Below are 22,340 nucleotides of genomic sequence, written 5' to 3'. Positions count from 1 at the left end.
GGGTGAAGTTGGAGGTTGAACCACGACCATGAATAAACGTGCACCTCAAATGCTCGAATATGCTGACCTGCTGGAGACAGTTAAATGCTTCTGGCGCGTGCGTCGGGCCCTAAGCTGTCGAAAAGGTTGTGTGATGAAAGCTGAAAGGCATTCGTGCGCAGCTACATAATGCAGCATTGCAGGCTGAGGCGACGCGGAATGAGGACGCTGTGCTGACGCGCAGAGCTGAGCCTCTTACGTGGCAGATGGTAAGAGTTGTCGTCAACTACATTCCGACATGCCACTGACGAACAAAAGTAGACGTTCAAGGGAGATGTAAGTTGGACGTGTCAGGGACCAAGTAAAGCTTAGCCTCAGCTTGCAGGAGTCAGCTGTGTACATACAATCGGCGAGGAAATTGTTCAGCAGTACAGGTGGTTGTTTCCGTTGCTGGGCAGTTGGACATCGTCTGTCCCAAGGTGATGCACCATCCGCTCTGTACACCATGCATGGTCAGGGCCTCAAGTCTACCTCCCGCCAGCCAACCGTTGCCGCAACCACGCACAAAATCATCTGACAAGTATCTTGCAAGCTCGTCACGCGTGGCCGAAAGTTTGTATCGTCGATGACTGTTACTTGTGCTACCCTACGAAGGTGTAATTAACCATGGACCTCATTGATTGTTAACGATTACAATTATTTTACATTCTTTTCGGCCTGTACTTGGGGGAAATTTTGAGACATGCTACTGAGCAGCACAATTGCTCCCCAAAGTGCACTGGGAAGACGACGTGGTTAATTAAATGTAAAAGCGGGTGCCAAGGAAGGTTGATCAATGGAAACGGACCCGCGCGGCGAAGCTGGGGAGGCGGAGGCGCACCCCGGAGTGCTCAATATAATGTGCTGGAACATAAATTGCCTGGTAGGCGCTGCGCTTACATCCTATGGGACTACACATGCATCATGACAGAAAGCGGGAGCGGGGTTGGGACATCTAGACTTGCGCACACCGGTGTGCGTCGACCAAGCTCTGAAGTAGCCCCATTACCAACTTCACAGCTCAGGTCCAGGTGCCAAATCCCTTCCAGCCTGCTTTTAAAGGCCCCCAGCGGTAGCGGTCCTGCCCTGCTGGTCCTGTCTCGCGTATCACTGCGGCGGTTTGCTCCACCCAGATATGACCTTTGTACCTGGCGCACCCAGCTTTGACATACATCCCAAGATGGGCGTCTGCTACCCCAGATTTCGCCGCGTCTCGGTATGCAGTGCCTGCTTTTGTGCTACAGTTTTCCTGGAACCCTGTGGTGTGCGATGCCGCAATATCCGCAGGAATTGCGCAGGCTTGCAGCTACCACCTTGCCATCCACCTCCCCAAGCTGCCACCATTCGGCGGCCCTAAGTCCCTCCAGCTGCTTCGTTCTGTCCGGAGCCCTCATGGCCCCAAACTTCCCTCCGGCCCCCACTAGCCTACACCTCTAAACCCCCGCCTACCTGCAACGACCCTGCCATATCTGCATGTCGCAATGCCTATGTAACCCTTTGCCCTTGCTCCTCGTCCCTTCATTTTCCCCTCCCCCTTTCCATCCCGTTCCGCCCCGCCCTGCCCTGCCTCACGCCGTAGACGCCCACTGTCCGGAACATGGAGCTGCGGCACAAGAGCTTCCGGGGCTTCATGGACCACTTGCAATTGGATATAGCGTGCTTTCAGGTTATTTAGATGCAGGCTGCGGTTTGGCGGTGGGAGTGGCTGCGGGGCTGGAAGGCAGGAAGAAGCCAGAGGGGAGCGCGATCCTCCGAAGGGATACTGTAGTGGTTTTCAGGACTGCCGAGGAGTTCACCTGGGACTGAAGAATTGGGGGAATACAGCAGCAGTGATTGCGTGCACGTGTGATGCATTGCGACCATTAAATGTACGCGGCCATTGAAGCAGTATAACAGTTGGAGCTTGAAGTCATAAGGAATGTGTACAAGGATGAGAGAAAGGGCCTTCCTGATCGCTGGACCTGTTTTTTGTTGGCGCTTTCTGTCGTACACAGGAAGTCAAGCTGCCAGCCGCCAGGATAACCCGCGAGCTGGCGTGTGTCGAGGGTTTCCAGGTGCGCGTGTGTGTGTGTGTGTGTGTGCGTGCGTGCGTGCGTGTGTGTGTGTGTGTGCGTGCGTGCGTGCGTGTGTGTGTGTGTGTGTGTGAGGAGGGGGGTTGATTTGGTGACGGAGGCCGCGCCTGGGGGGAGAAAGTAGTCGTTCTTAGCCGAGAGACCCTGGTACGCGTGTGGCGGCATCCTCACGCCAATTAAAGGGGCCCCCTCCTTCCCCATATATCTCGCAGTCCTTTTGGGCCTCGTCCACCTCCAAGCCGGGCTATAGTGGTGAGTGGGAAGTCGGAGAGGGGTGGAGGTGAAGGGCTTGGTTACAATGGTTATGCCGCTGCCGCGCTTTGGCTGGATTGGGACTATATGCGGGTGGCGGGCTGTGGCGGCATGTGGACACTGGCACGCTGAGCTGAACGCCCACTGGAAGGCCGCAGCACTCCCTGCGTCGTTGACTGTGCATGGGAAAGGCAAGGGAGTCTTCTGTAGCAACGGATGAACAACCACATGCTTTAATACCTTCGTCAACATCCGGCACGGAGCTGTGCGCCAATCGCTCGCGTTAGGCCATTGGGCACGGCCTTTTCGGTTGGTTGGTTATCTAATGTCGGTGTCGCAGGTGTGACCACATGGTGCCGTACTGCTACAGCCGCTCCACGGGATGCGGCTGTGGACTGCCTGGGTGGCGATGAGCGACCGGAACTCGACACGGAGGGCCGGTAGGTGAGGAGCCTAGCAATCATCCAGAAGGGACCGGGTGGGGAGAGAGATGGGCCCCAGAGGGCGGGAGAGGCGGGGAGCCCCCGGTAGCGAAGGTTTGTTCGTTTGGACAAAATTGGAAGTCGTCTTCCTATCCTTCCCCCTCCACTTCCCTCTCCTAATCAGGTTCGTCCTCACGGACCACGGGGCCTTCGTGCTGCTGAATGTGTATGTGCCCAACGCGGGGGACCGACCGGAGCGGGCAAGGCTGCCGTACAAGCTGGCGTTCCTGCGGGCCCTGCGCACCAAAATGGACGAGCTCACGGCGCTTGGGCGGCAGGTGGGTGGGTGGCTGGTTGGTTGGTGGGCAACCGTTGCTGCCGTTGGGAGCCATTGGGGGTGTTAGCCTGAGCACAGGCTACACACAGGCTATGCACGTTACATGCTGACGGGTCGTGGGCTGTGCGGTGGCGGGTGATTAGCAAGCAGACACGGAAGCAGTGATGGAGCGCCGCACTGCCCAGAATGCAATGTTTTCCCAACCGACCAAAACGTTACACGGGACCAACTGCCGACCGTTGACAGGTGGTCCTTGTGGGTGACCTGAACATCGCCGCGGAGCGTCGCGACGTGCATCCGACGCTGGACTTCGACTCCATGTACGACAAGCAGGAGCTTGCGGAGTTGTCTGGCCTTATTGCGGCGTACCCAGACGTGTGGCGACATCTGCACCCTGACACCGAGGGGTCGTACACTGTATGGGACGAGCGAACTAGCGCGAGGGCCTTTAATACGGTGCGCGCACTTCCCCGCAACCAAGTTTGTACTCTGAAACGGTTATTTGCTATCTCTCGAATGCCATCAGTAAATTGCATTGTTAAGCGGCTGAATCTCCTGGCCTCCTGAGGGCATAAGGGATGCCGCTTCTGTCGCATCACCGATGCGTAACCGCTGCATCGAACAGCCATGCCTCTGCCACACCGAGCATGGCCCAACGAGGCAATGTGCGCTGCCGCTCTAGTCACCCTCCATGGCGGCACCTTTCAAGGATGTACTCCCTTACCTTAGCATGCCGTAATCGTGCCCTTACCCATATGTGGGTTACCCCAGGGTCTCCGCATTGACTACGTGCTCGTCAGCCCAGGATTACTGCCGTACGTGCAGTCGTGCGAGATTCTAACCGCCGCCGCCATTCCACCGAAATGGTCGGACCACGCGGCAATCCTGCTCACGCTGCGAGTTCAGCGAGCGGTAGAGCCTGAGTCGGCGTCGGAGCAGGCCCTCCCAAGGCCCCTGCCATCGGTTGCGGCGATGGTGGAAAAGGGTGAGGAAGAGATGCGCCAGCTGCGGCCTCAGCTACTTCAGACGGTAAGCCAGTCACGTCTGCACAGCGTCATCGCTTGCTAATCAGCGGAAGCTGCAAGAAACTCGGCGTGCTTATGTTGGGCGCGGCTGGACACCGGCCGTTCTTTGTTGACCGTAGTACAGGTTGTTTTTAATTAACTTTCAGTGCTATTATGGCGCCGAAACGGTCCTCGCTTCTTTGGAGCACGCCGCGCAACACTCTCATTTCTCATGGCCCCACGGGGTTGCGCCCTCTCATCGACAGGCACCGGAAACGGCGGTCCTGGAGGGTGGCGTGGACACCCGCGCCGCAATCCAAGAGATGCCAGGTACTGTCGGCAATAGCAGCGGCAACGGCGGTGCTGCCAGCGGCAGTAGCGGAGACGGCTTTGCTGTGGTTTCGTCATGCTGCATTGGTGCTACAGGCCCTGATGTTCGTGGCGACGCGGCTCCCGCTGTAGAGCCGCCACCGCATCTATTCCTACCGCCGCCTGCAACAGCGCCCTGCACGCTGTGGCGGGACTTGGAAGCCCGCTTCGTAGACAAGAACCAAAAGACCATTCGCGACATCTTCAGCCGGCGACCGCAACTTGTGGTGCCAGCAGCTGGTCGAAAGGCCATTGCCACTTCCCCTGGAGCTACGTCCGCACCCACTTCGGTGGCGCTGGCGGGACCCTGTGGGCCGCAGCCATCAACAACAGCGGTTCTGCCTAGCCCTGTTTGGTCGTTGGTGAAGGGAAATAGCACGGCAGCTTATGCCGCGGGCGCTGTTAGTTGCCACACCGACGCAGCTGTTGCCACTGGCAGCAACAGGAAGCGTGCAGCAGTAGCAGCTGCTGACGTTGAGGGGGAGGCCACTCAGACGCCGCGCCCGGCACCGGCGCTTCGGACGGCACTGGCCGTAACCAGAGGGCCGAATGCTGCGGTAGCTTCCGATACGACGGTATCCTGCGGTTTAGACGCGTCAAGCGCTCAGCTGCAACAGGGACTTCCTGACGAGGTTGGGGAACGCCATGCTTCAAAAGCTGAACTGGTCCCGAAATGCGATGCTGCTGCAGATACGGATATGGACATGGCCACGTGTGCTAAGGGAAACGGCGGCGTTGGTGGCGAGCACAGGTCCGCTGGCGGTGCATCAGGGCAGGAAGGTGTCCACGTCTGGCCGTCAGGGACATTGACCGAAGGGTTAAGGGTGCATGTGCCGACCCAGCAGGATGCCTCCTGTGCAGGCCCGGCAGGGGAAGCTTTACAACCGGGCGACTGTGGTCGTGGCGAGGGCGGGCACGGTGGTGCGGCTGAGGGGGCGGAGGCGCAGGAGGCGACGGCGAGTGTGGGCGGCAGCGAACAGCGGCCGGCTGGGGACCAACGACCCAATGTATCCGCGCCGCCGCAGCGGCTGCAGAGCGGGCCGACGACTGGGCGGCCAGGAGGCGGGCGCCGGCGTGGATCTGGGAAGGGGACGACGACGGGGGTTGCTGCTGCTGCTTGCGGCGGCAAGCAGAAGAACATACAGACTTTTTTCAAGTCTAAGTCGTAGCGGGTTCCCAGAACTATTCAGCTCGTTGTAATTACTTGGCATGGGGGCCAGCCAACACTGAGTTCATGCAACCGGTCTGTGCTAGCTCCACCAAAATATGGCTAGCGTGAATTACCTGGTTCAGCTAGGCAACCTCCGGGTTGGCAATAGCTCCTGGTGGACTAAACTTGCAGTCCTGCGTTCTTTGACAAAAACCCCAAAGACAGCTTTCACACAGGCGACACATAAACATTTGCTTTGAGGTCCCCAGCGCCCCCATACATCCTAACAGGATGCCCGGCTGATACGGTCCCACATATTTCCTAGCCTAAAGTACCGCATACACGGATAGGTGGCGATGTCCGCGATACAGGTCCCCATGCCGGAGGTAGTTTCAAAAATCTTCTCTTCTCAGGCTCTCAAGTAACCCCCTAAGCTTTTTCGTCAGTATAGTCCGCTACCGCGAGGTACGTTGCCGCAACAGGGCTTCCGTAACCAGTTGTGAGCCGGTTTCGTCTATTGTCGTAATCTAACATGCTAATGGTCAGGTCGAGTTATTTAAGGCTTGCAACTAATGATGTCGAAGAGTATTGATAAGTATTTTGTTATGCACCTACCGATGCAGCCTTGAAGCATATTACTACGGCGGCTAATTAACGGACAGTGACGGCTACTTGACAGACTGTGTGGCTGGTTGATGAGTTTACAATAGACTTCGCTTAATTCTCAGGTGATTATAGGTGAATCTGGAAGCATTCATCAAAGGTGGCATGTACGGCAGCTCACAATTAAGCGGGAATGCAATCTGTCTCTTTGTCAGAGATGATTCTTTGCGGACAAGTGCATATCGCGATGTCACATACACATGTCCCCAAGGATGCGATATAACAACAGCACAACCTCTTCGCACGTTGCCGTCTGCCTGTAGGACAGCATCTTACTTACAAGTCACTCCACTGCAACGCACCCATCGATGGACGACGCGGACCTGGATTTGCTTCTGGCGCTCGCAGATGAGGCCGAGGAGGAACCAGCCCCGGGAGAGTTAAAATATGGAAGCTCGGGGAAACCCGCCGAGCATCCGTTCTCCCAACAACAGCCCGCTCCCCGTCCCACAGCAGCACCTTCGGAGCCGCTCCGTAGCCAAAGCCGGCCCCGCTCTTCACCTGCGCCTCCCCAGCTTGCAACCAATCGGGTGTCGTCCCTGCCCGCACCGCGGCCCCAGCAACCCAGCCGGCAGGTCGTGGATGGCTACACCGACAGCATATCCGGATTCCGCGTAGGTGCTCTCAAAGGGAAAAGGGAGGGTGAAGAAGGGAGAAGAAAGGTGAAGAAAGAACGACATGCTCCCTAGCTGCTAGGTGATGGCCAAGCCACCTATTTTTTTTTGGATTGGCATAGATGCAAGCCAAGAACCGTCTCAAGACACGGAGCACCCTCGCCACATATCATGCCCGAGGTTTCCATCCTTTACTCAATCCTTTGGCGCCTTTGATGATTAGCATTCTGCACCCACTTGGGACGATGGGAACCGAAACACTAGGCATTTGTCGGTTCACACACCATCACACACGTTGACGGAATCAAGGCGGCGCTTTCCCGCACACCCATGTCTACCTCTTTTCGTCCCTCCCTCCTTTCACTCCGCTCAACGCCACTCTACTCCCCAGGTTAGCAAACCGGTAATTGGCAGTCTGGTGCTGAGAGAGCGACTTACGGACGACTGTGTGTATATCGGCCTCAAGGACATTTCGTGAGAAGGGACCGGGGGATACCGATGCGTGGCGGCGCGGCACAGCGCCGCGGCCACTGCGCAGCGGGGCCACAACGTGGGGGAAAGTGTAAACACACCCGAGATGGAGCCAGTTGGGCCCTGCGTTACCTCGCCCGCCGCGCCTCGATGTGGGTCTGGTGCTTCTCGGGGTTTGAGCTCCCCCCAACCCCGCTTGTTCCTCCCTCTCTCCCTCCCCTCTTTCCCCCCCTTCCTCTTTCCCCTCAGCCCCTCCCGGGAGCTAGCTGGCCGCTGGGCCACCATGGCCGTGCTAGTGAGCAAGGTTCAAGGTGAGTGAAGGGAGAGAGGAAGGGGGGAGGGACTGGAGGGGGTTACTTTTAGGGTTTTGCAGGTGGATTGGGAGAAGACCAACGAACACACAGATGATCTGTATGTATGTATGTTTGGAGGGAGTTGGAGGATTTTCAAATCGGAGCACTCCTCCTGTCCAATGTGGTGATGCTGCGGATGAGGAGGAAGATCGGGTTCCGGAGCTTCTCCGAATTCCCAGTCGGTGCCTGATGGAGCGAACCAAAGTGCAGCAGGACATACCCTGTACATACATACGACATACACACATACTATATACATTCTACATGCATACATACATATGTTGTGCATACACGCAGGGAGCATACATACAATGCATGCGTTGGAGAGCCAGTCGCCCTATCCGCTTGCTTGAACGCTTGTCCCCATGCGCATCTACCCACCCACCTACCTGGACGGTACCCCATCCTTTCCCGCCTGCTCCTGGCCCTCCGCACATCCCCCAGCCACGGGACGGGACGGTTCTCCGTACTGCCGCTGGGGCCTCAGTGACCTGGCAGGCAAGCAGGTATCGGCGGGAGGGGGGTGGGAGGGGGGAGGGGGCAAGGGGTGGGAGGGGGAAGGGGTGGGAGGGGGGAAGGGGTGGGAGGGGGGAAGGGGTGGGAGGGGGGATGGGGAAGAGAGAGGAGAGGCGAACGAAACCGCTTCGATCGCTCTGCGCTGTGTCAGTCAAGATAGCCACTGTCTTGTTGATTTACGCCATCTCACTGCTCGCCGCTGATGCCTGTGTTTTCTCTTGTGTCCTTGCTTATTTGTTACCCAGGTGTCATTGTTCCTCTGGCGCAAAGCGGCTTCGGAGCACTATAAGGAGTCAGAGGGCAGTGTACTGCTGCTGTGGTCGCCCCAGGTACGGCAGGTTCCGGTTTTAGCTTTGGTTTAGCGGTGGGGCGTCAGAAGACTTGTACTACGAAATACGGCATCTGTATGTCGTAGTTTTCTCGGAGGAGCGGACGATACGATGAATGTCGTGTATCCGGAGTTATAGGACACGTTGGGCTGGCCATATGATTGCGCTGTACACAGCGCGCGATGGGGAACGATTGTCCAAGTGCACTCGCATCCCAATCAGCACGCGGTTGGGGCTGGTGGGGCCGCGACGGCGGCTGTCACGTCATGGGTCATTTGCCATTTTTTGGGTGGGCTTCGGTTTCTTAAACCTATTTTTCCTCTCATTTCTTTTAGATTCCGAAGAAAAACTTAATTCTTGCCGCACCACGGGACCTCCCTGGACTTGTTGATGAAGTACATGGGCCCAACACTCGCCATTGCGACATCAGGTGCGCCGTGATGAAGGCGGAGGCGCTGGCGGCGGAGGCGGAGGCGCTGGCTACAGCCTCCATATCGACAAGCCGGAGATGCTACAGCGGCCGGGGATGTCTGCGGACTTTGGTTTGTGTCGCGGTACACGCAAGGTAGGTCGAGTGTCCTGCAAGCGGGGTTTTAGAACGTGGGGGATACAGGGGATTTAGGGTTTTCGAGGGCCCTATGTTGTATCTTTGGCGGTGGGCCCTTCGTTCGAAAGGGGTTTGTATCCCCGGCCTTGGGCCCCCGTGGAATTGTTACACATGAGGCTCAGCCCACCCTCCTGCCCAACCGTACTGCCCAACCGTACTGCCAAACGGTACTGCCAAACCGTACTGCCCCACAGGACGGCCAGCGCTGTACAATGCCCATCAACAAGAGCACGTGCGAGTACTGCCCGTACCATGCACAGGTGGGTGGCTGGGGCCGGGGGGGGGGAGGAGAAGACGAACCACGAATGAGTGAAGCTGCTGTCAAGGAGGATAGACAGGAGGGAGGGGAGGGGTTAGATGGGCCTAGCTCCTTTCCTTTATTTTGGGAGGCAAGGAAGAAGGCAGCGCAACATTGAGGTGGCGTTGACCCTGCTGTGTGTGTGTGTTACATGGTTGAGGGTGCGTGACCCCATACCTGTAAAACTACCCATACGAGCCGAAGGCCCAAGGGCAATATCTGTACGCCTAAAAGCCACGGAGAACAGAAAACACCGCAGATCTTTGACCCTGCTGACATGTTGCCCCAACACTGCGCACAACAGCCAAGCTTTGGTATTAATCACTACCCCAGCCTTCACCCAGCCTCCTCCACATGTGCCCCTAGTAGAGTATTATGTCATAACTGAGGATGCTAGTAACACCTTGGTGGCGCCCCCCGCAGGCTGCTCTTCGCGCCCTCTCCTCCAACCGCTCCGATATGGCGGGAGCCAACCTGCTCCAACGCCAGCTGCTGCCCCAGGCACGGGCCGCACAGAAGCAGCTGACCGCACTCACGGGGAAGCCATTCGCGGGGATCAACTCCCTCATTGCCAGGCCGCCGCCATCAAGAATGCTGCCTGGGGCGGCAAGCGGCGCTGCCGCCGCAGCGGCAGCGGGCACGGGAGCGTACGGCGTGAGGACGGATACGGAGGGCGATGTCGCAGCCAGCGGAGGTGTTGTGGGTGGTAAGCGGTCCTACGGGGCCCAGCTGCTGGCCAACCTCCAAGAGCGCCAGGCAGCCGGGGAGGAAGGTACGGAGGGCTCAGACGGGCAGTGAGAGGGGGTTTCCCTAGGGTGCATGTGTGGCTTGACGGCCGCAACGACAGCAGCCGTAGCACAATAACAGGCTCCTGGCAGACAGGTGCCTCAGTGCCCCCTGCGATATGAGGAACACGTGCTTCCCAGCCGGGGGGATCAAGTTCATTTTCTGTCAAGTTGGGATAACCCGTAATGGTCGTTCCTGCTACACACGTCGTGTGGGATGCTTTCCTCTGAGCAGTACGGATTGTACCGCGTCCGTATCCGGGTGCTGCGTGTTGCGGGCATTGCTCGGTCGTGTGTTATTGCTCCTCTTCCCACTGCTTTGTTGAATGGAGTGCTGTTGTTGTTGTTGTTGTTGTTCCGGCCTCCGCCTACTGTTGCTTCACATGCAGGGGCCCCCAGTGGTCCGGCGGCGAAGCGGCACAGGTCGGGTAGCAGTGAAGCTTGGGACGGTATTAAGTCCATAACGACACCTGTTAGTGCAGTCAAGGTGAGCCAGTCGGTGCTTGGGCGCGTGTGGCGGTGGGGGGTTTGGGTGGGGAGGTCCATGTGTTGCGTGGCGACGTGGCAGCTGCGGAGGTGTGCCGCTGGGGGGACAGACAATGGAGACGATGTGACACTGTGTTTTTTTTGCATCCGTAATGCGGTGAGCGTTACGTCCATGCCATGTGGTGCCTTGTTGGCATGTGCAGGCACGGGCCATTGCCGCCGCCAGGGCGGCCGGGCAACTCGACAGGGCTCAGTCCAGCGGCGCCGCGGCAGTCCAGCACACGCCACCGGCTGCTGTACCCGCGCCACCGGCGGGCACCGGGGGCCGGAGGCAACCTAACCTCAGCGCCCCGCGTATCTCCATGCCGCCGCCACTTCCCGCGCATTTGGCGGTCCTGTTGAAACCCCCGGCAACGGACGCATCGGCCGTTGATAAGGCACCCGAAGCCGCAGTGCAAGCAGGGACGGCAACGCGGAGGGCGTCATCGACTGCTGGCGGGCAGGAGCTGATTCCGCGGCGGCAGCGGCGATCCAGTGCTGGGGCCGCAGGTCGCGACGGCAGTAGCAGCAGCGGCGAGGCAGTAGCTACGGAAGGCCCGGGGATGCGTAGCAGTGGGCATGAAGGTGCTGGCGGCGGTGGTGACGTGGATGAGGGTCATGACGATTTGCTGGTAATTGAGCTGGAGGAGGATGAAATTGAGGAGGACCTAGGGGATGCGGATTTTTCGGAGCCGCAAGATGCCGCTGGAACGGGCCGGGAACGAGTTAGGGCTGCTGGTACCTCTGGTGCTGAATGCGGGGGTTGCACTCGCGGATCCAGCCGTGGATCTGGGCCTGAACCTCGTGCTCGATCCGGATCTACTGGTTGCGAAGGCTGCGAGGAGGATATCGAGCTCATGGACGGAGAGGAGGAGGGTCTGTCTTCGGCGGTTGAGGGCAAGGAGCAGCAGCAGCAGCCGCGAAGGAGCGCATGCCAAGATGCCGCAGGGCCGCCGCAGCGGGGCGTGTTTCCGGACGCGCAGCCAGGCCCTTCGGGAAAGGAGGCTTGCGGCCTTGGTCGCGATGCAGACGCTGCGAAAGCCGAGGGGTGCGGTCTCGACGAGCTATTAGAGCTCTTTCCCGAGCTGCAAGATGAAGTGGAAGAGCCTCTCGGGACCGGGGCCGTGGGTGCGGTCAGTGCGCAGCAGCAAAACTGCCGTGAGCATGTGCTCGAGGGAACAGTAAACGGCCATACCCAGCCGCCTCCGAGTACTCGTCAACAAACATCAGCTACAGGGAAGCCCGCAGGGACGTCGGGACCCACAGCCGCAGGTGAGGCCCCGGGCGCCGCCGGGGGCACCGGCGCTGTACGCGCCGCCGGCACCGGCACACCGGCCGCCGCCGCGACGGGGTTACTGCCCCGAGTCGCGGGGCTGTCGACGGCGCCGGCCGCCAGGGCGGCGGAGGCACGCAAGCAGCAAGCCGCCGCGACGAAGGCACGTGATGAGAAACTCAAGTCCCTGGGGCTCAAGACTCCGGCTGCAACTGCGACACCGGTGGCGGCAGCAGCAGCGCCAACTAGGCCGCTCGGTGCTGCCAACGCCTCCGGCGGCGCCAGACCACAGGCTTCAGGAGCCGCAGCGGCGGCAGCCCTTGCCGCAGCCAAGGGTCTGCCGATGCCGCGCGCTGGGGCCCGCGGCACGCCGGGCGGGGCACAGAGGTCAGCGTTGGCGGGAGCGGCTGCCGCCGCCACCGCCGCCGCGGCGCCGTTGTCGGCCATGGCGGCAGCCTTTGGGGGGCTCGTGAAGCCGCTACCGGAGGCGGCCGTGGAGTCGCGCTACAGCGAGCTGTCTGAAGAGGCAGCTGGTGGGGGGACAATCCTGTGTGTGTGTATGTATGTATGTTTATGCTGTTGATGTGGTGGTTGGCGTTCTAGCTGTTTGCCTGGGGTTCTGACCCGGCAGGTAATAGTAGTTCCTTGCGTCCATTTCATCCAAGTTACACCAGCAGCAATTCAGCCGCATTATTAATGAGTCCCTTGGCCTTGATCTCGCCAGCTGCACATTCGGTGGTTGGCTGGCTGGCTGGCTGGTCGGTCTGCTGGCTAGCTCGCGGTTCGCGTCGCATGCCTGATTGGCAGTTCGGCAAACCACCTCGGCACTCGCCACAACAGTATACGTGTAGTGTTCGCGTGTAGTATATACGTGTTGAAGCACGAGCCAGATGCAACAGGCCGCGACCCAAGGCAAGGCGCACTCTTGGCAGATAAAGGCCGCCTACGGGGGCCGCCATTGCGGCCTATACCTGATACTGACCAACTGATCGCCAACAACGTCTTGTGTTTTGGTGTGCAGGTGAGGCGGTGCTGTCTATGCTGGAGGGACTGGAGGCCCGGGATGCGCTCGTGAAGCAGCTGGACAGCATCTCACATCTGAAGGTGCGTGCCGCAGCTGTGGGGGCCAATGTGCCAGGGGGGGCCGGGTCATGACGGCAGCAGCCCTGCTCGCTGTCGTGGATGTGTGGCACGGGAGTTTGTGCTCGAGATTTTGCTCGTGGGGGGCAGGCAGGGGCGTCCGAAGGGGGTTGCTAGGGTCTCCTACCTTGTAAGGGGTATAGAGTTATGCTGCATCTCACTGGCGCTCATGACATTGAGTTGGGGTTACGTGCATATGCTTGTGTTTGTTAGTGTGCTTGCTGGTATCTTAGGGTTTAGCTGTCCTGTAGCTGTAGATAGTCATTGCTCTTTGGGGCGCATTGTGGCTGCCACCGTGCAATTAATTGACCATTGGTCTAGCGGTTACCTTACTGCCTTCCTCTCTCTATCCCTACCTGCCTTGACGTTGTGGGTGCTGCTGTGGTTGTGTGGGTGCTTCAGCTGACCGCCTGGCATTGCAGGGAGTGCAACCGGTTGTCGGAGTTCCTGGATAAGCAGTGCCGAGCAGATGGCCACACGCTGAGCAAGACCACCACGCTGAAGCGCTTCTGGACGTGCGACCACTGCAACGCGCGCATCACAACCCTAGGCGTCCGCTTCCCCGCCAACCGCTGCAACCGGTATGTGCAGTTCAGCTGTACGGCGTTGCTAGGGTTTATCCCAGTAACCCGTGAATTGCATATGGATAGTTTCTGGCCTCCCGCGTGGTGTGCGCTGCTAATGCCGCAATGCGTGTTGGTGTGATGGTTATATTTAGTACATTGGTATACTTGGTCCGGATCTCTTTTTAGATTTTTGGCATTCTAGTCCTGGCTTATGGGAGGGCACGTGATCGCACTGGCACCCATAACAGCTCCCTATCATTACCGCAGGCGCGCATGTCTTTAATTTCTTGCGAGGCTCTATGCGCTATATACCCCCTCTCACTAATCTCTTCCTTCACCTTCCGCCTGCATCTCCCATCTCGCAAAAACCCCTAAGCCCCTACTTATACCGATTCCGCCATATTACCACACTGCCGCCCCCGCCCAACACAGCTGCAACAACCCTTCCCTGGAGTTCACGGCGTGCACCATGTATCGCGGGCCTAGGGAGCTTAAACCCGCTGGTATGGCGGCAGCAGCGGGCCTGGCGTCCAAGGACAACTTGTTTGCCACCATTGATCAACACCCGGAAATTGGCCGTCGTACATTCAGGTATGGATTTCATATTTCCGTGATCTGGCGTGTGTGAAGCTGTGGAGGTGCAGGATTGCGTGGTGGTATGTCGTGCAGGCGGTCTGGTCTCTGGTGGTACTGATGGGTGTGATCTGATTCCCGCTGAGTCCACGTGCAGCCGTTATATGTGATGTTTTGTACGGAGTTGTGCCTCTGCGATTGTACGTTGCAATGGTTTTCACTTAGGGTTTAGCACCGCTTTTACACCGCAGTATTCGCAAACATTGCATTATTTACGATGTCTTCAGGTAATCTTTTTGGCGCTACTACCTTCTTGCCGGAGGAGACTGGAGAGGCTGCTGCTTGCGGTGACGCGACAAATTGGAGACGAGACAAATTGGATTTGTTCCTTGGATTATGCTGCAGTTGTTGACGTGGACATAACCTTTCAGACATGAAATGCTATTGTGGGGTGGCGGATGTATTCAGGCCCTCGTCGGCTCGCATGCCGCGCGTATGAAGGCAACAGGTGGTGGTGATGTCGATTGCCCGTGGATGCGAGGTCCGTAGCTGCTAAGTTTAGTCTTGGGGTTGTGGGGGAAGAGGCTTTTGAAGCGAAATGACCGAAGACCAAACAATCTGTACATAGACCAAGTATGTAAGCATCACGTGACACATAAACTCTGCGACATCACGTACCGTTTGTGACGCCTTTACGACATGCAAAGACTTGCAAAACCGTACACGCAGGCATTACCCGCTCGCAAGCATCCTCCGTACAGCACGCAGCGGGAGACCTCCAAGCGTCATACCCAATGCAAGCCATACCATGGAGGAGAGCAGTTTAAACCAACCTCTCAACGCTTCCGCCGCAGTATACAACCCATGCACAACCCATATAGAACCATATATAACACCCCTATATGTAACACCCAAGGATCGGATTGGCTGGGGCCAGCTTCCGCTTGCATCTCCTTTTCGTCCACTTGACGTTAATCGAAGCATGCAAGAACAAAGTTCAGCTACAGTACAGATAATCCCACATAAGAATGATGTCAGGTGCGCCGTTTGGACCTGCGCCTCAATTCACGAAATGCTAAAAAGTGATACAATACTCTCCGCCATTTCAGCGAATGCATCGGCGACTTGAGCATCAGAGCAATCGTCTAAGCACCATCGTGGGAGAACAAGCCAATGCATCCGTTCAGCCGGTCCACCCCCTGAGTCTATTGAGCATTTCCTGCTGATGATTCGCAAAGATAGGTTCGACAGTACACCAGATAGTGAGGCTAGAACTCTCTAGGATATCTACTTCGATATTTACGAAAGCAGTGGCATCGTTCATCTTGCAAACATCCCTACACGAGAAAACTTTCCCGATACTTGGCTCTTGGCCAGATCCACATAGAATGGACCAGCGAAGAATACCTTGATGCCTTACGTGCCCGACATGGCACTCCCCGTTTTGAAAACTCGGGTCAGGTTCGGCCAGTAACTGATGCAGCTTACTCATGGGCAATGGCCTTGTCCAACGCCGCTTGCACGATCTTCTCACATAGTTTCGCATTGAGCCCACCAACCGACACGTTAACGGGCGCGTTGTGCAACGGTTTGGCCACACGTGAGCGGTTGCTCAAGTGTAGTAAATGTGCATTCTCGATAGACTTGCCTGGCGCCAGGTCATGAAGAACATCACTATGACTGTACAGCCGGAGCGCCGTAGCGGCTTCGGCCGTCACGAGTTTTACTTTTAAACCGTCTGGAATTGTCTTGAGCTGCAGGTCGTTGGGACGGTACAACAGGGTGTCCCGCAGGAACCCCGCATACAGCAACTCGCGTGGCATGCACTGCAGGACGCGAGGACTGTAGATGTTGCCCACGGCCGCTGCAAGAGGCGAGCTGCAGCCTGCAAGGAGCTGCGTCTTGATAAAGTTGATGAGGAGTTGAACCAGCGGCAACATCTGTAGTCGGCCCGCCAGATACAGCCATGACTCTAGCTGCTGACCGAGGGTGGTGGTAAAATTCTTGGCGTGCAGAGCGTACACAGCCTTTGGAGCTTCGATGGCGCTCGGCGAGCCATCGGTAGTGCTGATGGAGGTGAGGCCCTCCAGGTCTCTGACGTAGTAAATGCGACCCTGAAGCATAATTTGCAGGGTTTCCTCGCCTAGCGGTACATCCAGCTGCAACGCCGTCTGGTTGACGAGCATGTCGCACAACTCCCGCATGGCAGCATCACAGGTACACACGGCGTCCGCAAAGAGCACCAGCGGCTTGACTTCTTGCAGGCGTAAAAATGTCCTCTTGCGCCGGCTAGTGTCGACGTGGGAGTATACCATGTCCAACCAACTCTCGACCACGCTTGGCGATACAGGGTCTGACTCGCCCTCAAGAAGTAGATTGCGTAGGTTCCATATAGTGGGGGCTCCTCCTTCGCCTCGTGGAAGGTCCTGGGCGCATCCACTGTAAAGCCGCAGTACATCGAAGTGCGCGGAAATAGGTTCCGTGGCGCGCGCGACAAGGATGTGGACGTCCGGTTCCTCGTCGCACAGGAGGAAAGCGCTGCGCTTGCGCTTGCTCATAGCGCAATAACCTGTTGGGCACCAAGTGATTAAGAACGCAATTTAGCAAAATAGAATTCGTATCAGTTGCATTTCATACTCCGCATACCGTAGTATGTGCCATCGCATAGCACACCACGACCTGACAAGCACGAGGAATGGGGCCAAGTATACAATATGCATGGAGGTCAGACGAAAAGACAACTATTATCGCCTATGGACGCGTGCTTTGCTTATTAACAAAATCGTCCTACTTAGGTAGTTTGCAGGCACAAGCGAGGTAGACCTGGCTGCAGTGCCTTCCAATAGTGACCGGACGTGAAGGTATTACCTGTGGATCCACCGCCGGACAATTAAAGCAGAAAGTATGAGGAAGTCGGCTGCTGCGGCTAAACCCTGAAGGTTTATGGTAGCCTTGAGCCTTGCTGCTTGAAAAACTCAAAGATGAATGCAAAATGGTCCAAGCATAAGAAGTGAGTGAGGCAAGAGTGAGTGATTCTTGCGCCATAACAGAATTCTGTTAATATCTGCCGTTAGTAGTACGGACTGCGCCTAACTGACTACGCCAATCCATTTTTCATGTGCAATCCTAATAGTAAAGCTACGGTGGTGGCAATTTACTATGGAGGGATAAGCAAGGTACCACTTTACATATTTGGCTGTCGAACGCGAAGAAGCTCGGCGAAGATGCTCAAGAACTTCAATAAGTCTAAACCTGATGACAAACAAAAATTGGAAAAAAAACGCAAGCGGTAGGGCTTGGTCTGTGGTCCCTCGGATGTCCGCCGCCGATACTGCGAGAAGAATGCTTTTGAGGAGCTAGCGATCCATTCCTAAGATCTGGTAGCTTACATCATACCCGTGATACTCGCAGGATTGGCGATGCCTCCGCTGGGGTGCAGGTGCTCGCAGAGAACCAGCCGTCCGCCACACAACCCGCACCGCCAACGACAACAGAAGCAGAGGGAGCCGCAGGTGCCGTCCCCGCTCGCAAAAAGCAGCGGCGTCACAAGCGTGGCACGGAGCACCAGCAACAGCAACCGCTCGATCCCGAGGAGGCGGCGCGGCGACAGCGACAGCGGGAGCTGCGCGCCCTGGCCATGAAGCTCAGGACAGAGGGCAAGGACTACGTTCCCCCTAGAAAGGGCTCCCAGCCACGCGTCTCGGAAAGCGGGAAGCGGCGTCAGCAGCTGGAGGGTTCCGGCAAAGGCGGTGAAGACCGCAAGGGCCGGCACTACCTGGGCGACAAAACACCGGGGTGGCGACCTTTCAGTTCTGTGGAGGTCTGTACGGGTGAGGGTGTGGGTTTCAGGCCCCATCGCAGGATGATGTTCCAGGCAGACGACGGACGTCAATTGGATAGATATCTCCTCTACCTAGGCGTACCACATTGCCACTGGAGTGGGAAGAGGAAAATCTGGCCGCAAGGGGCAGTAAAGGGCACACCCATCTAGCCCAAGCAAAGAATACGGAACTTGCAAGGGTGTGCCTTGAAAACGTTGACACAAGCTCTGCATGTGGGGGTCGCGACTCCAAGATGTGCGAGGTCGTGAAGTTCAAGGATTCGTTCGTGAGCTATGTTGGTGCCAGGGCTTACGTCACCAAGAGGGTCTCAATAAACCGGACACCTACCTCTGGTCCGGCAGACCGACCAACCGCCCGGCCGGGGGTTACGCGTCCGCGGTTCGCCATTGCCCTCCAGCACGGCATATGCCCGTACGACCGCGTCCCCTCTTTTGCTGTCCCACCGAAGAGGGCCCTGCCCACCTGCTACCCTCCTACACCCTCGCTTGCTGGCGGCAGGTGATCGTGCTGCCCATTTTTTGGAACAATAACAAGGAGGAAAAGACAGCCGTGCTGGCGGCTTCGGAGCGAGCGCGCGACATTTTGGCGTCTGCTGGTCTCAGCGCGGATATGGACGCGTCCAATAAGTACACCCCGGGACAGAAGATGAAGTACTGGTGAGCAGAAATCTCAGGTTGATGATGATGATGATGGAGGGATGGAGGAGGACGGGGAGGGCGGCGGCGGCGGCGGGGAGGGGAAGCGAGGTAGAGCGGAGGGGGCCTAGGAAGGGGAGGGGTAGCTGCAGCGGCAGCAGTAGATCAGCTGATGGCAGCCTGGAGGAATGGCACTGCGCTCTGGCCACCAAGCCCGTGCGAGGCGACCCCACGGAATCCCCAAGGTTTCGGAGCAATATTGAAGGCGCTGTGCACATGTCCCTCTCTAAGCTGCGCAGCGCTTCGCTCCTGGTCCCTGCCCGCCCAGGGAGACTATGGGTGTGCGAGTGCGGGTGGAGCTGGGGCCCCGGGACGTGGCCAACGGCAACTGCGTGGTGGCGCTGTCCACCAAGGCCCCAGGTACGTGACGGCTCGGCGGCTGCTCGTGGTGGGGGGGCTCGGGTGGAATCAGCCTCTGGAAGCGGCTCCCACGGGGGGGGGTTGGCCCACCAGGATCCAGAGTCACTGACGCTGAGGTGGTTCGGGGACATCCGGCATCTGGTACTGTACAAAGGAGGCGGATTAGGGCTTTTGTAAATATTGGGGTGTTGGGTGTTGTAAATATTGGTATGTGTCAGGAGCGTGTTGGGTGGGAATGCTGGGACAGGGGTGGGCTGCCGGGTTGGGTTTCGGGGCGGGTCGTGTAGGCATCGGCTTAGTGGTGAATTTTGCGGTTCCGGTGGTAAGGAGTGTTCCTAAGCCTCGAGTGGCTTGGCTGTTGAATCGGTCAATTCGACCTGACATGTTTGGGACGTTGGACGTGCACGTGACGGCACGCTCGGTCACCAACACCTGCTCAACACCGCTCTGCAGGAGAAGTGGCGACCAAGAATGTGGTCAACATGCGACACAAGATGCTGGACGCTGTGAGGGCGGCGCTGGAGAAGGCGAAATCAACCGTACAGCAGCAGGGGGAAGAGAAGGAGAAGAAGATAAAGGACGATGAGGAGGAGGTTACCGCGGGTAGTGACGGCGAAGACGACGAGCAGCAACATCACCAGCAGCAAACACAGCTGAAACGGGGTAGAGCGGAGAGACGGAAAGGCGACGGCGGCGCCGGGAGGAACCCTGCAGCAGCAACAGCGGCCAACGGCGACGAGGAGGGTGCGGGCGTACGGCCGAGGGAAAACGAGGAGGAGGATGGCGAGGAGGAGGAGGAGGATGTGGTGGCGGCGGCGGTGGCAGCCGTCAAGTCTCGCCAGGGCGGTGTGTTGCAGCGCACTTCCAATGCCGAGGCCCGGAAGCTCAAACAGCAGCGGGCTGGGGAGCAGGGCGCCGGCAGGATGAAGGGCTCCATAGACGGTGAGGAGGAAGGTGCTGTTGCGGCTACGACCCCGACCCCGACCGCTGCGGACAGAGCCGCAAAACAGCCTGCAGCCTCGGCGCCAGCACCGGGCGCGGATAAGGTTCCGTACAGTGCGGACGCGCTGGATGACGACTTTGCGAATATCGCAGAGTTTGAGGCGGAGGAGGACAAGCTGACCTTGAGTAAGAAGGAGCGGCTGAAGAAGGCGGCTAAGCAGGCCAAGGCGAAGAGGAAAGCAGAGCGACGGGCGGGCATGGGAGGCTCAGAGGACGGGGCGGAGGAGGGGCCAGCGGGCGAGGAGCGGGAGGTGCCGAGCTGGGGCAAACAAGGGGCTGTGCAGCCGGCGGCGGGGCCTGGCAGCAAGAAGCACAAGGTCGTCACGTTCTAGTGTGAGAGCAGGAGGTATACATGCGGAGTGAGATTCGAGTGTGCAGCTGCACTGGCATTGGGCACTGGGACGCTGGGGTTCTTAGTGAGCTATGTCGGCATCCTGCAGGGCAGTGGTTGAACGGTGTTCTAGGGTTGTGGGGGTGGGGTTGCGGCCATTGTACAAATGCCTGTACATCAGTACGACAAAGCTGCCGCCATCGGCGCCATCTCCACCCTGAGCCCCTCCCTTTCCAAGCGTATCGGTGGTCTCTGACAACTTCAGTTTAACTCTATATGGATGTTGCTTTATTTCTGTAAAGTACGACGATTTCGCCCGACTGCCGTAGTACGGAAGTTTGCTTTAGCACCCGCTTTTCCCTACGTATGAATGTATGTCTGCTGGTACAATGGATTCGTGGGTTAGAGCGAGATTATATGTGGCCGCCATCGCCGCAGCAGAGTGACTGAGGATTAGGTGTCCGTGTTTCGGTATTCAAGCCGGCCGCAGCATCAGCGGTAACCTTTACCCCTTCGTAAAGGCGGGTTGCATCGCGCTCTGCGCTTCGTGCATGCATAGAACCCAAAAACATGAACAGGATCAGGCCTAACGTTGTACACCCCTACACTGACTAAAGATAGCGCAGCAGCAGACCTCGTAAATGAGGGTCCTGCCTTCTTCCACAAGGGGTAGGACCCAAGAGCTACCTACATCAAAGATAAGATTCCCTAGGCGCGTCTGTTGCCATCGTCTCACTGTCCAACAGAGCTTCCCTTCACGAGGCTTTATTAGCCTTGTGGCGAGGTCAAACGGTAGTGCACACAAATACGTACTACTACGTTCGCCATAGGTAAGATGTATGGCGTGTCGTACACGGCTATCATACACATCAACCGATTTCCGTCGTAGCACCCCACCTGCCGTACTAAAGATGTACCACGCCCACCATCACAACCATCACCTTGACATGTAGAGCTCGCAATGAGGTAACCGTGCTACTCAAATCAACCAGGACAGAAATCCCAAGGGCTCCGGAGCCTCGTGCGACCCAGTTCCAGATTACCTAAACCGCGTGTTGTGGCTGTCCAGTAGACTTGGATTGAGTGTTCATCCTTGCACCAAGATCCAAGTGGAATTCGAACCCACAAATGCCGCCACAAGGCAGGTAGTGAGCATGTGCGACTTGCAATCCTTTTTCAGTGCCGTAGCATTTTGCTCGTCCCTTGCCCTGCACCACGGACTTCGGTTCTCCGCCTTCTCTCTATCCGCGTATCAGGCTCTACTCTCCGATTCGATTCGGGGCCAAGGCTGCCTAAAAACCGTAGCGTTGGAAATGTCTACGGTTTCACAAGCGTGGACAGCATGGACAGCAACTTACATGTAAGAGGCGCGGAAATCTCCTGCCGGCAAAAAGGCTACAAACGTGCGTGGGGCATGCTTAGCTCCTGCGTAGGAACGCAACCGGAGCTCTAATCCCCGGTCGTATCCTAAACCCCATTAATGCCTTTATAGTTTCTTTAGCTGATCTCATGCCGGACAGACAAGCAGTTTCCTAGAGGGGTTGTATTGGACAGGTACTGTATTAGTAAACGTTGGCGAAACTACCCTCGCTTACCCACGCCTCACGAATAACAGGGACTCTTGGTACCTGCACGACCGGTATGGAATCCGAGGATATCTTTGCCATTTACCTATGACGAGAGGAATCATATTACACCAGGCGCAATTCGATTATTTAGGTTAGCGTGCGCATTCGTTGCCGTACGCGTTTCCGTGGTTTCGGACGTGCGGTT

General features: G+C 57.6%; 3 protein-coding genes across 3 annotated transcripts; 2 read left to right on the top strand and 1 right to left on the bottom strand.

The window, feature by feature from the left end:
• Nucleotides 1-549: 549 nt before the first annotated feature.
• VOLCADRAFT_104648 (uncharacterized protein) lies at nt 550-14,392 on the top strand (the record flags this gene model as incomplete). Its single annotated transcript, XM_002950343.1, has 22 exons — nt 550-901; nt 1,598-1,684; nt 2,013-2,072; nt 2,303-2,342; nt 2,683-2,782; nt 2,949-3,102; nt 3,348-3,557; nt 3,873-4,130; nt 4,372-5,436; nt 6,803-6,901; nt 7,293-7,375; nt 7,622-7,683; nt 8,170-8,231; nt 8,487-8,570; nt 9,001-9,135; nt 9,372-9,437; nt 9,899-10,247; nt 10,650-10,747; nt 10,950-12,591; nt 13,080-13,162; nt 13,601-13,779; nt 14,197-14,392. The coding sequence occupies exons 1-22, from the start codon at nt 815-817 to the stop codon at nt 14,390-14,392; spliced, it is 5,199 nt and encodes a 1,732-aa protein (XP_002950389.1). The 5' UTR covers nt 550-814.
• A 1,429-nt stretch (nt 14,393-15,821) lies between these two features.
• Nucleotides 15,822-16,895, bottom strand: VOLCADRAFT_90717 (uncharacterized protein; the record flags this gene model as incomplete). The annotated part of the gene is made up of 1 exon (XM_002950220.1): nt 15,822-16,895. One exon carries the CDS (start codon nt 16,893-16,895, stop codon nt 15,822-15,824), a length of 1,074 nt encoding a protein of 357 aa, XP_002950266.1.
• Nucleotides 16,896-17,318: 423 nt separating this feature from the next.
• Nucleotides 17,319-20,568, top strand: VOLCADRAFT_90716 (uncharacterized protein; the record flags this gene model as incomplete). The annotated part of the gene is made up of 5 exons (XM_002950342.1): nt 17,319-17,347; nt 17,749-18,157; nt 18,678-18,835; nt 19,143-19,234; nt 19,688-20,568. 5 exons carry the CDS (start codon nt 17,319-17,321, stop codon nt 20,566-20,568), a joined length of 1,569 nt encoding a protein of 522 aa, XP_002950388.1.
• Between the last annotated feature and the right edge of the window lie 1,772 nt (nt 20,569-22,340).

This window comes from Volvox carteri, assembly GCF_000143455.1.
Source record: "Volvox carteri f. nagariensis unplaced genomic scaffold VOLCAscaffold_18, whole genome shotgun sequence".
NCBI classification, from domain to species: domain Eukaryota; kingdom Viridiplantae; phylum Chlorophyta; class Chlorophyceae; order Chlamydomonadales; family Volvocaceae; genus Volvox; species Volvox carteri.
Note: the sequence above shows the minus strand (reverse complement) of the source record. Positions and strands in the feature narration are given on the sequence as shown.